The 15,769-nt window shown below is 45.7% G+C and overlaps 1 protein-coding gene across 1 annotated transcript in view; it reads right to left on the minus strand.

The window, feature by feature from the left end:
- The window catches only part of PWWP3A (PWWP domain containing 3A, DNA repair factor), a 44,851-nt gene that overhangs the window by 15,353 nt on the left and 13,729 nt on the right, over positions 1-15,769 (minus strand). The window contains exons 5-7 of the mRNA XM_083363477.1: positions 13,385-14,311; positions 7,307-7,420; positions 6,195-6,265 (exon numbers count right to left, since the gene is read on the minus strand). Of these exons, the coding sequence (XP_083219603.1) occupies positions 6,195-6,265; positions 7,307-7,420; positions 13,385-14,311 (1,112 nt within the window). The remainder of the gene's footprint in view (positions 1-6,194; positions 6,266-7,306; positions 7,421-13,384; positions 14,312-15,769) is intronic.

Below are 15,769 nucleotides of genomic sequence, written 5' to 3' on the forward strand. Positions count from 1 at the left end.
GGAGAGGGGATGAAGAAGGAGAGGCACCCCGATGATCGCGGAACAATGGTGGTCAATCCGTTTGATCCGGGGGAAGCTCTCCAACCTGACAGGAAAAAGGCTAGCTGCACTCCGGTGAGTAGCCCAAGCTACTGGCAACAGAAGTCCAAAAGCACCAACTAAGAATAACTGTGAACAGCATGTTGGAGCTGGGTGAGAATATAGATCTTCTTTTCTTTACTTTGAAACTGATTTCCTGGAAAAGATCCCCAAGAAGCAAAAAATCTTCTGAAAGTGAGAAGGGACTATAAACCCACCCTTCCATAGACTGAAGCAGTGATTTAATTTTTATGGGGAACTGAAATACATTGAAATGGACTACAGATAGTCTTCGAGTTACGAGTGTAACAGAGCCTGCCCATTCCACTCATAACTCGAAAACTTGTAGAGTGAATCTCATTTGAAGTACGAGATCACTCCCTTGCTCGTTAAAACACACATGGCTAGTTAAGCAAACATGAGGTATCTCAGGATGGGGAAGGCCATGGAGGGCCTAGTGCTGGAACAGGCCCCCAAGGCATCTGTGACCCACTAAAATACCACATGCTTCCCCCTCCCTTCCTGCCGCGCCAGACTCACCTGGAAAAGATCTGTCTCCTGTCTGCCGCGGTTCCTGCTGCTGCCTGGATTTGAGGCTGGGGAATGCTTCTGCGACACCCTGCGGCCCGATCCAGGCTCTGGAGGCCTTTTCCAGGCTGCTGTGGCCCAGATATGAGGCTGGGGAACGCTTCCGCGACCTCCCCAATGCCCGATCCTGGCTCCGGAGGCCTTTTCCAGGCCCGATCGAGCTGTGGGGGGGTTGCGGAAGCGTTCACCAGCCTCAAATCTGGACTGCAGCATCCTGGAAAAGGCCTCCGGAGCCCTAATCCAGCCTCCAGAGACACAGGGAAGCATCCCCCAGCTTCAGTTCCATTCTCCGTTGCAGAGAACATAGGCCTAAAGTACCATGAGATCACGTAAGACCAGTAGCATGAGATCTCGCCCCACTGATCTCATGTGATCTTGCGTTACTTTAGGCTTCCATTCTCTATGAACGCACTGAAGGCCTGGAGCAGTCAAGAAAGCGAAGGATCCTGATCTTTGCAGGGTGATTACTGAAGGCCTGGTGCCTAGGGAGAACCGGGCGGGGGTGGGGAAGGAGGGAATAACCAGGGTGAATTTTGCAGAGCCATTGCGGTCACTCGTAAGGGTGAACGACTACTGTGGTGCTGCAATATTCATAATTTCGGGACTTGCTCATAAGTACTAGGGGGTGCTCATCATGTAACTTTGAACAAGCATTAAGTGAACACTCATAACTCGGATTACTTGTAATGTAAAGCTATAATTTAGATCAGACATGTCAAACACAAGGCCCAGGGGCCGGATCCGGCCCGCGAAGTGGTTTCATGTGGCCCGCAAAGCCATCCTGGAAACAGTGAGGGGAATGGCCCCCACTGCCTTGGCCCTGGCCCAGAGACCCTCCTTCCGCCAGAGACCCTCAGATCTGTCCCACTCCTGCCCAGGCCCCCATAGGCACCCTTGATGCGAACGATGTAGAGCTGGCCACGCCCGCCCAGTAGGCCATATGCACTCCAGCCACGCCCACCCAGTAGGCCACGCCCACCCTGGCCACACCCACCCAGCCCTGAGGGCAACTGCAATGCTGATGCGGCCCTCAATGAAATTGAGTTTGACACCCCTGATTTAGATAAAACTGAAAACTATGGAAACTATTAAGATTTTCTATTTAAAACAATATTGACAGAATTACAAGAAAATAATCTTTTCATTTTAAAAGCTGGAAAATAAACAGACACTGACATCTAGTGGTAGAACAGAGTATAGAACTATAGCTGTCTTGCCTCAGAAATTGGCAAGACGCCCAGAAACAGTGCTTTTATCCCTTTGATCCTCAAGGACTGCTAGCTAAACAGAACAGCTGGGAATAGAAGAAAGAAAACACACTGGGCTATCTATTGCAGAATGAAAAATACAATTGTTTATAAAAACTGCTGACCTTCTTGGATTATAAATACTTACTGAGCTGGGATATTTAAATTTAAGAATAGTCTGCAGAGAAAGAAAAACTTTGACCTTTTGGCTATTCTTCTAGGGGGGAAATTACTGGATTGTTTTTAAATGATTGAACATTTTGGATTGTTTATAAAGATAAGAAATATAAAAGACTATACTTGTTGGTTTGATGAAAATAGAGGTTGCATATACAACTAAAACTGGTAAGAAACCACATGCAATATTATTTTCTAAAATCCCCAGACTGGAACATGAGAGATCTGCAGGAGAAATACTTCAAGATAAGACAAAGATTTTCCTGGAGGAAATGTACACTATGTTGCAACTAATTCAAATGACAATGGCTTTAAATATTAATGAGAATAAAAATAACTTTGATGATATAAATGAACACATTTTTGACCTAAGCTTACAATTAAAAAAATTCTCAGAAAATAGTGATAAAGAATGAACAAACAAATCAGAAAACAGAACAAAAATCAGAGGAAAGTGATTCAAAAATGGAGGCTACAAATAAAGAAAACCACAACTTAACACAAAGTAAATTGTACAAGATTTTGCTATAATATTGGAAGACGTATTTCATTTTTCAGAGCAAAATAAACCTGAAGACAAGAAAGAAGATTTGATAAAATGGACAACAGACCTATCACGGCAACTACTAGAGTCTGGGAGACAAAAAATGGAAGGAGAAATTGAGGGAGAAGGAAAGTGGAGGCTTCTTAACAAGTATAGATGGGTGAAACTCCCCCTCAGCGGCACCTTATTCAATTTGTTTTTCCCATTCCTAACAAACATATAAAAATACAGGAAGAATCATATGGTAAGCTGAATACACTGACTTGGAAAGCTGCTAGGCAACAGAAGAAGGTGAGAGCCAGATTCAAGAGAGATGATTTGACTTATCAGATGGAGTACTACATGACAAAAACACTTGTTTGAATATGGTTAAAAGAATAGTTAAATTTTGGATACGAATTGGTTCTATAGTAAGAGAGAAGTGACTTATAAGTAGTATAGTATTGCTTTATGATATGGGAAATATTAAAAATGAGATTGGATATTCAAATATAATCAACCTGGAGAAAATTATAACTGATAAGAAATGTTTTGAATACTGAGGGGGAACCTAAGTTTAAATAAGAACAGGCGAGAACCAGAGTTAAGAGAGATGACTTGGCATACCAGGTGGAGTATCATATGACCAAGTATTTGTCTAAATATGGTTAAAAGAATGGTTAAATTTTGGAAATGAAGAGGTTTTGCAGTAAGAAAAATGTGATTTATAAGTAGTATAGAATTTTCTTTCTTTTTTCTTTCCTTTTTATGATATGGGAAATGTAAAAATATTGGGATGATTTAAACATATGAAATATTTTGGATATTTAAATGTAATCAATTTTGAGAAAACCATAACTGACAAGAAATGTCTTGATTACTGAGGGGAAACTAAGCTTAAATAAGAGTTCTGAAAACAGGACCGACAGTGATTTACATAAGATGATTTTTTTTGCAAATGCAACTGTAAAATAAGCTGACTAGAAAAGACGTTACATACTGATGTTATTGTGAAATATTAGGGGAAAAAGTTTATATTTAAATTTGTGTGTGTTGGTAGTATTAAGAACGATATTTGCTTAATGTTGGTAAAAGGAGAACACCATTGGAAGAAGAGAGGACCAAGGAAAAGTATTTCTAGTTAATATGTTGATTATGAAAGTATAGAAATTAACTACTATTGACTGTTGTTAAATATATGAACCCAGACAACATGTTGTTTACTAAGCACTAAAGATTGTTATTCTAAAAAAATCAATAAAATATGCTAAAAATAAAAATAATTAAAAGGAGACCAACAGTTCTACTGTTGTCACTTTGATTTTTTTTTAAATCCCAACTTTCTACCCCAAAGGTGCTCCAGGGCAGTTTTTTTTCAACTTAAACAATTTTAAGAGGTGTAGACGTCAACTCCCAGAATTTCTCATCTAGCATGAATTCTGGGAGTTGATGTCTACGAACTATAGGACCGGTCGGGGAATTCTGGACAATTCCCGGCTCTGTGGACATTTGTCCCCAATGTTACTTTGAGGAAAAGGAAGATGCAATAAAATTGTGGCTGTTTTGTGGTTGCTAGGAGTTGAAAATGACTCAAAGGCACAGAAACAATCTATCTATCTATCTATCTATCTATCTATCTATCTATCTATCTATCTATCTATTTATTTATTATTTATTTGATTTGTATACCGCCCTTCTCCCAAAGGACTCAGGGCGGTGAACAGGGCAATACATAATAAAAAACAAGGTACAAAAATTAAAAAGTAATTAAACAGCAAGTATAGGCAGCCCTCAAGTGATCATTCCAGGATACAATGGCATTGGAAAAAGGGAAGGGTCCTGGGTGTTCTCTGAGCTTATTTGTTTTCTTTCAGACATTTCATTACCCAACTAGGTAACATCACTGAAGTACTAATACCACTTTACAATGCCTTGGTAAGGCCACACCTGGAATACTGCATCCAGTTTTGGTCACCACGATGTAAAAAAGATGTCGAGACTCTAGAAAGAGTACAGAGAAGAGCAACAAAGATGATTGGGGGACTGGAGGCTAAAACATATGGGGAACGGTTGCTGGAATTGGGTATGTGTAGTTTAACGAAGAGAAGGACGAGGGGTGACATGATAGCAGTGTTCCAATATCTCAGGGGCTGCCACAAAGAAGAGGGAGTCAAGCTATTCTCCAAAGCACCTGAAAGCAGGACAAGAAGCAATGGATGGAAACTAACCAAGGAGAGAAGCAAGGAGAAACTTCCTGACAGTTAGAACAATTAACCAGTGGAACAACCTGCCTCCAGAAGTGGTGAATGCTCCAACACTGGAGGTTTTTAAGAAGAGACCGGCCAGCCACTTGTCTGAAATGGTATAGGGTCTCCTGCCTGAGCAGGGGGTTGGACTAGATGACCTCCAAGGTCCCTTCCAACTTATTATTATTATTATTAGTGCTTAGTAAGACTTGCTCTCAATTTATCCTTCAGTCTTACTAGCACTGATGAGGATGTTCCTAGTTTGGGTAAAAAAAAAAACATCTGCAAGAAAACAACCAAGCTCAGGGTGCACCAAGGACTCCTCATTTCAACCAAGCTGCAAATATTCTTCATTACTGATACTGCAAAAAGTGATTTATGAGTGACCCTTGCGATTACAACTGTGGCAGCATCCCCATGGTCCCGTGATCCAAATATAGGTGCTGGGCAACCGGCATATATTTACTGCTAAGCTTGTAAGCCGCCCTGAGTCTTCGGAGAAGGGCGGGATATAAATGGAATTAAAATAAAAAAAAATAAAAAAATATATTTACCACAGTTGCAGTGTCCCGGGATCATGAGATCACCATTTGCAACCTTCCCAGCTGTCTTCCATGCCATGCTTAGGAATGGAAATCCTGATCCAATTGTGGTCATACGTTGAGGACTATGTATAATTGACAGGATAGCAGTCTTCCAGTATCTCAGGGGCTGCCCCAAAGAAGAGGGAGTCAAGCTATTCTCCAAAGCGCCCGAAGGCAGGACAAGAAGCAATGGATGGAAACTAGTCAAGGAGAGAAGCAACCTAGAACTAAGGAGAAACTACCTAACACTTAGAAAAATTAATCAGTGGAACAACGTGACTCCAGAAGCGATGAATGCTCCAACACTGGAAGTTTTTAAGAAGAGACTGGACAGCCATTTGTCTGAAATGGTATAGGGTTTCCTGCCTGAAGACCTCCAAGATCCTATTCTATTCTATTCTATTCTATTCTATTCTATTCTATTCTATTCTATTCTATTCTATTCTATTCTATTCTATTCTATTCTATTCCCAATTCTAATTCTAATTCTAATTCTCTTCAAAAAATAAAGTCTTGCCTTTTGAAAAAGCACTTTAGGACTTGGTCTTGACCATTTTTTTGTTGTTGATTAAAATGGAACAGTTTTTAGATTCTGGGTGTAATTGTTGTACCATTATTATTTTGGATGATTATTTGGTAAATGCAAGGGGTCATGTTGTTACTCTGTGCACTTCCTAGAGTCACAGCTGCAAGATGGACAACTATATAAACTGCTTCTATAAGTAAATAAATAATTAATTAATACTCTTACCACAGCTGGCCAGTAGGGATATCTTGGTAGCTTGCACCAAACCATCATCCCCGCTTCAAAACAACAAGGCTCTACAATGCATAGAGTTTGGAGAAAGGATTAAAACTGGAATAACACTCTCGCAAGGAATTCGTAGTGAAACTTCTGCTGTACTGTTGTTCGGCCTTACATCAGAGAATTGTATAGAGCAGGGGTAGGCAACCTTGGCTCTTTTATGGCTCGTGGACTCCAACTCCCAGAATTCCTGAGCCAGCATGGCTCAGCTTGGAAATCTTTCCCTTTCCCCTCAGCATGGCTGGCTCAGGAATTCTGGGAGTTGAAGTCCACGAGTCATAAAAGAGCCAAGGTTGCCTACCCCTGGTCCAAACTCTTCCCCAGCTGGCTTGGTGGCTAAGGCAGGACTAGAACTCAGAGTTTCCCAGTTTCTAGCCTGGTGCCTTCACCACTATGCCAAACTGGCTCTTGGGTTTCAAAACAGGTCATGTTTCCAGCAGTTCCCCCAAAAGTTGCAATTCCAGGACTACGGATGTAAAGTGGGGTTTCTCAACCTTTCCTTCACCACAGACCCCCTTTAAATAACCTTTTGTGGCCACAGACCATGTCCATGGAAACCCCCCCCCCCAGGACTTAATTCAAGTTGAAATCACAACATGGTTTTTCACGCCTTCGCCAACCCCTACGACGACGCTGCGGCCCCTCAGGTTGAGAATCATTGATGTAAAGGAGCCCAGGGCTTATGAAGCCAAGCAACTGCCCATTTCAGAAGGCTGAAATCCTGCTTATCTTACTGTCGCTCTATGTGACTGAGGATGGGTGTCCACAGGAGGCTTAAATGAGCCATAAGGGCAACCGTGATCGAAGTGACGTCCCTTTTTTATTTATGCTGCAACACCCTTCCGGCTGAGCAAGCAAGCAGAAGACACAAGGCCTTCTTGAAGTGGCCCCGAGCCTTGGTGAACCATCTTTGTGGAGATTCGCCCTCGCCCACCAATCCAAGATAGTATGATCCCTACCAGATATTATGAGATTTGGTTCAGCCACTGCTTATCAGCTATGTTGGGTTTGGAGATACAATATGTTGAAGAGAGCAGCAGGGCAAAAGTAGTAACTACCTTGATGCAAGAAGATGCTGGGCAATTCCTCCTCCTCCTCTTCATCCTTTGACTCTGGGCTTGGATTCACTTTTCTTACAGGACTCAGCTGCAGTGAAAGATCAGATGCCTGATCTGCTAATGAAGGAATACCGTGCTGATTTCAGTTTTACACATACAGCATTGGAATTTGCACTGACAAATCTCAAAGATGGGCTGGGAGATACAGCACAATGAGGACATGCAGGCAGTCTTCGACTTATGATTATGATGGAGCCCAGAGTTGCGGTCTAAATCATGCTGATTGTTAATAGCAATAGCACTTAGATTTATATACCACTTCACAGTGCTGTACAGCCCTCTCTAAGCGGTTTACAAAGTCAGCCTATTACAACTCCCCCCGCCAACAATCTGGGTCCTTGTTTTACTGACCTCGGAAGGATGGAAGGCTGAGTCAACCTTGAGGTGGTCAGGATCGAACTGCTGGCAGCTGGCAGTCAGCAGATGTAGCCTGCAGTATTGCATTCTAACCACTGGGCCACCACGTGACTGTGCCAAATTATACCAACTTTTTCATGGTGATCGTTAAGCGATTCCATTGTCTGCAATTGTCTTTTTTTTTTGGCCAGAAACTGAAAGTAAACACCTTGCAAAAAAAACACACATCGTAAATTCACATTCACGTAACCCTGGGACACCGCAAATGGCTGTAAATGCGGGCAGGTTGCCAAGTGCTCAAAATAGGATCAAGTGACTGTAGACCCAAAGAAGAAAGAGGACCTTGGGACGTCAATCCAGGTTCTGAGCAACCCTGGGGAGATCCATTGCAACTTCAAACAGTTGCAGAGCCACCGGTCATAGGTCTGTAATCAAGTTTTAGCTTTTAAACCAGACATTTCGTATCTGTTTGGGTTTTGTTCCGCTTGCTCCCACAATATACAGGGAGAGTCTTGGGCAGAGAAAATTCTCTTTCATTGGTTCGAGACAAGCCAGCACAAATGTCCCAGGCAAAAGGGATTTGGGGGGGAGGGCATGCTCCCCCACCACACACGCCTCTCCCAATAGAGTTAGTCCTTGACTTATGGCCAAAAGTGAGCCCAAAATTCACCTTGCTAAGCAAGACAGTTAAAGCGAAGTTTGCCCCATTTTACGACCTTTCTCGCCATAGTTGTTAAGTGAATCACTGCATTTGCTAAGTGAATCTGGCTTTGCTTTGTCAGAAGTTACAAAAGGTGATCGCATGTCCCTGGAAGCTCGTATGGTTAAAAAAATACCATATTTTTGCTTTCCCCCCAATAGAATCCATTTCCAGTTCATGGGTACACTTACATATGGTACTTATTTGGTAAATCAACATCAGTTCATGGTTTTTATTTGATGAGGATGTTATCCATTCAGTCGTGTCTGACTACTGGCGATTGTATGGGTCAGCTCTCTCCCCACGTCTTCCGATCTTGCACTATTTCTTTAAGTTTTTCTATGCTCTGGCTGGGGTCAGCTTTGATGGCGTTCGGCCACCGTGGTTCTTTTGCGTTTCCTTTTACTGCTAACTTTTCCATGCATAATTGCTTTTTCCAGTGAATTCCCCCCACGTGACATGGCCAAAATAAGTGAGATGCAGTTTTGCGATTTTCGCCTTCCTGTGACGTGTCCGGTGTTATACGCTCCAGTAGTTGCTTTGCTATCCAACGAGGATTTCATTTTGTTGTTGTTGTTAGCTGCGAAGTCATGTCCGACCCATCGCGACCCCATGGACGACGTTCCTCCAGGCCTTCCTGTCCTCTACCATCTTCTGGAGTCCATTGAAGCTCACGCCTATTGCTTCAGTGACTCCATCCAGCCACCTCATTCTCTGTCATCCCCTTCTTCTCTTGCCCTCTACCTTTCCCAGCGTTAGGCTCTTCTCCAGTGAGTCCTTCCTTCTCATTAGGTGGCCAAAGGATTTGAGTTTTAGCTTCAGGATCTGGCCTTCTAAAGAGCAGTCAGGGTTGATCTCCTCTAGGACTGACCGGTTTGATCGCCTTGCAGTCCAAGGGACTCGCAGGAGTCTTCTCCAGCACCATAGTTCAAAGGCCTCAATTCTTTGGCGCTCAGCCTTTCTTATGGTCCAACTTTCACATTTTACATTGCAACTGGGAAGACCATGGCCTTGACTATTCGCACTTTTGTTGGCAGGGTGATGTCTCTGCTTTTTAGTGTGCTGTCTAGATTTGCCATGGCTTTCCTTCCGAGGAGCAAGCGTCTTTTAATTTCTTGGCTGCAGTCCCCGTCTGCGGTGATCTTGGAGCCCAGGAAAATAAAATCTGTCACTACCTCCACTTCTTCCCCATCTATTTGCCAGGAATTGAGAGGGCCGGATGCCATGATCTTGGTTTTCTTAATGTTGAGTTTCAAGCCCACTTTTGCACTCTCCTTCTTCACCCGCATCAAGAGGCTCTTTAGTTCCTCTTCACTTTCTGCCATTAGACTGTAGATTTCATTTACAACCCTGATATTCTCCCCAATTTTTACAATATTTTTGCACGGTGTCATGCCTCCCTCTGAGCCTGAATCTGAGGAGGAACATGAACTGGAACAGGACCCTGTGGAGGATGAGGGAGAGGTGTCTGTGGCTTCAGAGCAGGGCTTTCCAACGAGTGGTACGGGTACCACCTGTGCTACATTGGCACCTGGCAGGTGGTACACGACCATCCTAGAGAAGTGGTAGCCGGGGAGGGGAATGGGCTGAACCGGTGGCAGCACCGCACAAGCCTGAGCGAGAAACGGCTGGAGCTGCAGGTCTGTCAGGGCTCAGCGGAAGCGCCAGGATCAGCGCCAGGCTCCAGCTGGAGCTCGGCACTGATCCTGGTGCTTCTGCTGAGCCCAGAAGAAGCGCCGATCAGCTGGAATGTTGCAGCATCTCCAGGGTCTTACGATTTACGTTCAGATGCTTGGCAACCGATTCACATTTATGACGGTCACAGTGTCCCAGGGTCATGTGAAGTGACCAAAACCTGCTGAAACCACCCAGCAAACGGGGGGAATAAAAACCAAACACACCCCCACCCCACCCCCGCTGCCAATCCTCAACAGAAATGCTCACAACAATGAAAACCTCGGACAGGAGGAAGAGCGTCGCCAAGCAGGCAGGCAGGCGTCTTGCTTGGCTGTGGCTTGGGGGGCACTTTTTTCAGTGCCATTGTAATTTTGAACAGTCACTAAACGAATTGTTGTAGGTAGAGGACTACCTCTACTTCATGACTTTTTTTCCTTTTTTTTTTTTGGTCATCAAGTTTTTGACACCTAGCTAAGCGACTGGTGGTACTCGGAGGTTGCCATATCCTAAAAGTGGTACAATGGGTGAAAAATTTGAAAAGTCCTCTGGAGCCAGGACAAGACACCTGCCTGTTTGGTTTTTAATTCCTCCTCCTCCTCCCCCCTCCCTCTGCTGGGTGGTTGCAGCAGGTTGCAGAGAACTGTGGGGAAGAGCAGGCTGAGGCAGGCCAGGGCTCTTAAGGATTGGGACAGGATGAACAGAGTTCAGGTGATGAGCAAGGCCCACCCCCAACTGATCCTAGAGCAGGGGTGTCAAACTCAATTTCATTGAGGGCCGCATCAGCATTGCGGTTGCACTCAGGGGGCCGGGGTGGGTGTGGCCGGGGTGGGCGTGGCCTACTGGGTGGGCGTGGCTAGAGTACGTATGGCCTACTGGGTGGGCGTGGCCAGCTCTACATCATTCGCATCAAGGGTGCCTATGGGGGCCTGGGCAGGAGTGGGGCAGATCTGAGGGTCTCTGGCAGAAGGAGGGTCTCTGGGCCAGGGCCAAGGCAGTGGGGGCCATTCCCTCAGTGTTTCCAAGATGGCTTCGCAGGCCGCATGAAACCACTTCGCGGGCCGGATCCGGGCCCCGGGCCTTGTGTTTGACATGTCTGTCCTAGAGCATGGAGAGTGGAGAGAAGGAGGGCAATTCTCAGTTACTCGGGAGGAGAGCGTCCTGCCCCACTCCACAAGGCACACCTGGGGATTGAGATTTAAGGAGACGCTATGGGGAGGGGCATTTGTCGGGAACAAACTCTGAATCTTGGGAGACCCAGGGCTTTTTTTCTCATAGAACGCTCAGAACGGAGTTCCGGCACCTTTTTTGGATGGAACCTTGTAGGGTAGGCAAGGCGGGTTGTATGACGTGTGTGAGTTCCGGCACCTTTTTCTTTCACAAAAAAAAAGCACTGCTTGGGAGTGTTGTGTGTTGTTGCTAATCTCTTGTTTGGAAACCTGGAAACCCTGACTATTGGACTGACTGACCACGGTGCTTGACTGTTTAAAGACTTCGGACTGTATTTCGGATTCTCTCTTTTGAAAACTGCTCAGGCAAGCTAGGATTCAAACAGACTCCTTAAGTTTATTTTACGTTTTCTTCCTCGTTATTTCTATGGCCTTGAGTACTTTCTCATTAGATGTTTTGTGCCAGCCATTGGCAGTTCCCCAAAAAGGTCATCAGATGGGAGCAAAGAGGCTTCTTTGCTTCCACTGATGGGTCAGGGGTCCCCCGGCCCCTGCAGCCCCATTGGCGAGAGTGTTTTATGGTTAGGGAGGGGCTGAGACCCCCCATAAATACCTCTGCTCAGGGGCTGCTCTCTCTCTATCATGCAAGCATGGATGCCTCCATGCCATATAGCTCTTTCTATATAATCTATCGATGAATAAAGCTTCATAATGATTGCATCTCTGCATCCTGCCTCTTTTACTTGGAAGCACCTTAATGACCCATCGATCTCTCGTGAGAGCTGCTCACATTTCTTATGCTAGTCAGCCTGTGTTTGAACCTGCTTTCAGCTGAAGGGATGTGTGTGTGTGTGTGTGTGTGTGTATGTGTGTGTCTGTCTCTGTGTGTGTGTGTGTGTGTGTGTGTGTGTGTGATCCTTTTGTTGGAGGCTTGCCAGCAAATGTGGGAGCATTTGGGGAAAATTGGGAGCAATAAAAGAACTGTTTGAATTGCCAGCTGACTGCATTGGCTCTGTGCTGTGCCATGGGCCATCGCATATAGGATTATTCCAAATCAAACGCTGCTTCTAAATTTGGTACGCAGGTAATCCTTGAGTTAACGGCCACCAGTTCAGCAACTGTACAAAGTCACAACAGCGCTGAACAGGTGGTAGTTATACCTGGTCCTCAAAGTTCAGATCATCCCAGCACCCGCTACAGTCACGTAATGGCGATCTGAGCATTTGGCAACTGTACGTACTCAGCTTACGACCGGTTGCTTAGTGACTGTCCAAAGTTATAACAGACCCTTCCAAAGGTACTTATGACCTGGTTCCAAAGTTTTGATGGCTGCTCATTTTGAACACTCGGCAACTGGCCCACATTTATGACTGTTTATGGCATCCCACAGTCACCAGACTACGATGTACGTTTTTGCCAATAACCAGCGTTTACTTCTGCTTTTCAGCAAAACCGCACCATAGCAAACAATGAGTTTCCTTAAAGACCCACTCAAATAAGGTAATACAATCAGGACAGTCATGTAGGTGACCTGCTTTATGACCATCACGACTTACAGTATATGTCCGTAATGGGCAGGCTCCATTACGGTTGTATGTTGAGGACCAGCTGTACAAAACATCCAGGCTCAAATTCCTCCTCAGACATGAAGTCAGTCACTTTCAGTCAACCTGCCTCACAGGGTTGTTGTTGCAGGGGGAGGATGCAGTGAGTTCCCCTTATAGGCCACTGTGAGCCTTCCGTGGGATATAAAGTTTAAAAAAAGAAAACTGGATGAAGCCCGCCTGCATTTAGCCATTGCACCATGCTGGGCTGGGTTTCAATTATGTATTGAAAACTAGAACCACAACGATATGTTCATGCATCAGATTCAGCTATAAACTGCTCCAAAGTCACCTTGGACAGTGAGGTGGGTGGCAACCTCATTAAATATATCTATAAATATATATCTATTTGAACTGCCTGGACCTCAGGATTTCCCTGGCGCTTGGCAATACCAGTTCACTGCACTTAAAGACAGCACATGAAACCTTCCCTTCATTACTAGCTCTCCCCAACACTCACAGCTTCCCCCCCCCCACGCCCCAGCATGTCTTTTGCAGATTGACATCATCTTACCTTCCTTATCCGCAACTTCTGGAAGACGGCCTCCTTCATCTCCAGCTCCGTATGGGTCAAGCTCTCTTTTCAATTCCCACGGGGCAGAGTCCGGAGAAGGTTCTCTGTAGTCTCCGGGCGCTCTCTCACCCATGCACTGTGTCCTTTCCAAGGAGGGTTCCTGAGTCGCCAGGATTTGCTTTGAGCCGGCGGCTTCCAAGCGCAAGGAGTGCCTGGTGCCGCTGGAGGGCAGCTGCCATTTCTTCCGTTTCAACGCCTCTAGCCTGGCCAGGAGCGCATCTGCTGGCCGGGATGAAAACCCTTCGACGGCGGGCCCCAGCAAACGCCTCCGCAGTCTCATGGCGGCCTCGTCTCTTCCCTCTGCTGGCGGGGACCTGGGGCAGCGCTCACGAGAAGCAGAGTCCGGGGTGCTGGTTCTCGCCGGCCGGTTTGAAGGCGCCTTCTTGCCAGATGGACCACCAACTTGTTGATGCGCCTTGGAGGCCAGGGAAGACCTCTGGGTGAGTTGGAGTGGCGCTGCAAGACTTTGCGAGATGTTTGGCTTTGGGGCTTCCAAAACTCTGTCAGCCTCCCAGGCTGGCGTCCTGACACCTGGAAGGTCCTCCGATGCAGATGAGGGAGGTTTGCAGGTAGACGGGTTCTTGGTCCTCGACTTGAAAGGTCTCAATGATGTGGCTGGAGAATCCGGAAGGGTCCCGCTTGCCTCCACCCTCTTTGTCCCACGGGGACTTCTTCGGGGAGAAAGTGGTCCCTGGGAGGCTGAGGATGGTTCTTGCTGTCCTTTCCCGCTTGACGCCTCTTCACGCCTTTGCCAAAAAGAATCAGGGCCTTTAGGAGCTGCCTGTTCCCTCATGATCTCCAGCGATTCTCGCAAGGCTCGGCGATAAGTCAACTCTTCTACAACCTTCTGGGTTTCATTGCTTGGACCTGGGAAGGGAGTCAGTGGTGATCACCGAGGGGGTGTAATCTATTATTTATCTATTGTCTATTGGTGGTTAAATCTGATTAACCATGGTTTCAATAGTTTCATAGATTTAACCATAGTTTCAATTGGGAAAATGTGACAGTCCTAGACCAGACCAAGTCCCAAAAAATGCCTGGGAATTTCTAGAAGCCTGGCACTCTGACCAATTAGCCATCAATAGACACACAGGCATGAACAACATCTATAGATTATGCAGAAGAGCAGGGGTCTTCAAACTTGGCCCTTTTATGGCTTGTGGACTTCAACTCCCAGAATTCCTCAGCCAGGCATTCTGGGAGTTGAAGTCCACAAGTCATAAAAGGGCCGAGTCTGAAGACCCCTGCACCTCTCCACCAGCAATCAGCAGCCAAATCAGCATAGATTAACTCCCAGGTCACCTTCAGACCAACAATCAAGTAAGCAATACCCCAATCAAGAAACTGCCAAAGAGCTATTAGTTAAACAGCCCTATCGAAGAATCTCCTAAGACCAGGGCTTTTTTTGTCATAGAACGCTCAGAACGGAGTTCCGGCACCTTTTTTGGATGGAAGCTTGTAGGATAGGCAAGGCAGGTTGTATGACATGTGTGAGTTCCGGCACCTTTTTCTTTTACAAAAAAAGCACTGCCTAAGACCGCCCCCACCCACCCACCCACCCAGACAGGCAAGACACCAGAACATAAACTGACAGCAAACAGCACTCCTTACTAGCACTGATGATGTTACCTAGTTAGGGTAATGAAACGTCTGCAAGAAAACAAGCAAGCTCAGAGAGCACCAAGGACCCCTCAACAAACATGTTGAATTGCACCCGGAAGCAAACTGGCAGCAAGAGCCAGTTTGTGAAACATCGGTGTAACAGGGACACCTTACAGGCCCCAGGGACTGTCCATGTGGCTGCGTTCTGCACCAGTTGTAGTTTCTGAATACTCTTCAAGGGTAGCCCCACGCAGAGCATGTTGCCATAGTCCAGAAGAGAGATGATCCGGGTTTGAGTGACTGAGCGCTCAAACTCCTGATCCAGGAAGGGGAGGCTGCACCATAGGTCAACAATTTTTGAACCAAAGTACGTACCTCAAATGGGCTAACTTACAGAATGAGTCCAAAATCTGGAAGCCATGACTTCCATGGACTTGAAATAGGGCCAATTTTATGAAACATTCGATGGCATAAAAACTATCACACCACATTTTATGACAAAATATAAAATGTCATAAAATGTTTCCTGGGGTCAACTGCAGGGTAATTCACAGTTTCCTTATACACCAGCCTAACCCCCATCCTTGTAAGGCTTTCCCTTAAGTTCCCAAATGGGAAGCAGAGAGCAACTGGGGGAAAAGGGGAAAGGCTTTATAGTTAATCTGTGGAATTCCCTGCCTCTGAAGGGCAAGTTAGTACTCACTTGGTTTTTTTCCCCCCCAA

This window comes from Vipera ursinii, assembly GCF_947247035.1.
Source record: "Vipera ursinii genome assembly, chromosome: 1".
In the NCBI taxonomy this organism is placed as follows: Eukaryota; Metazoa; Chordata; class Lepidosauria; order Squamata; family Viperidae; genus Vipera; species Vipera ursinii.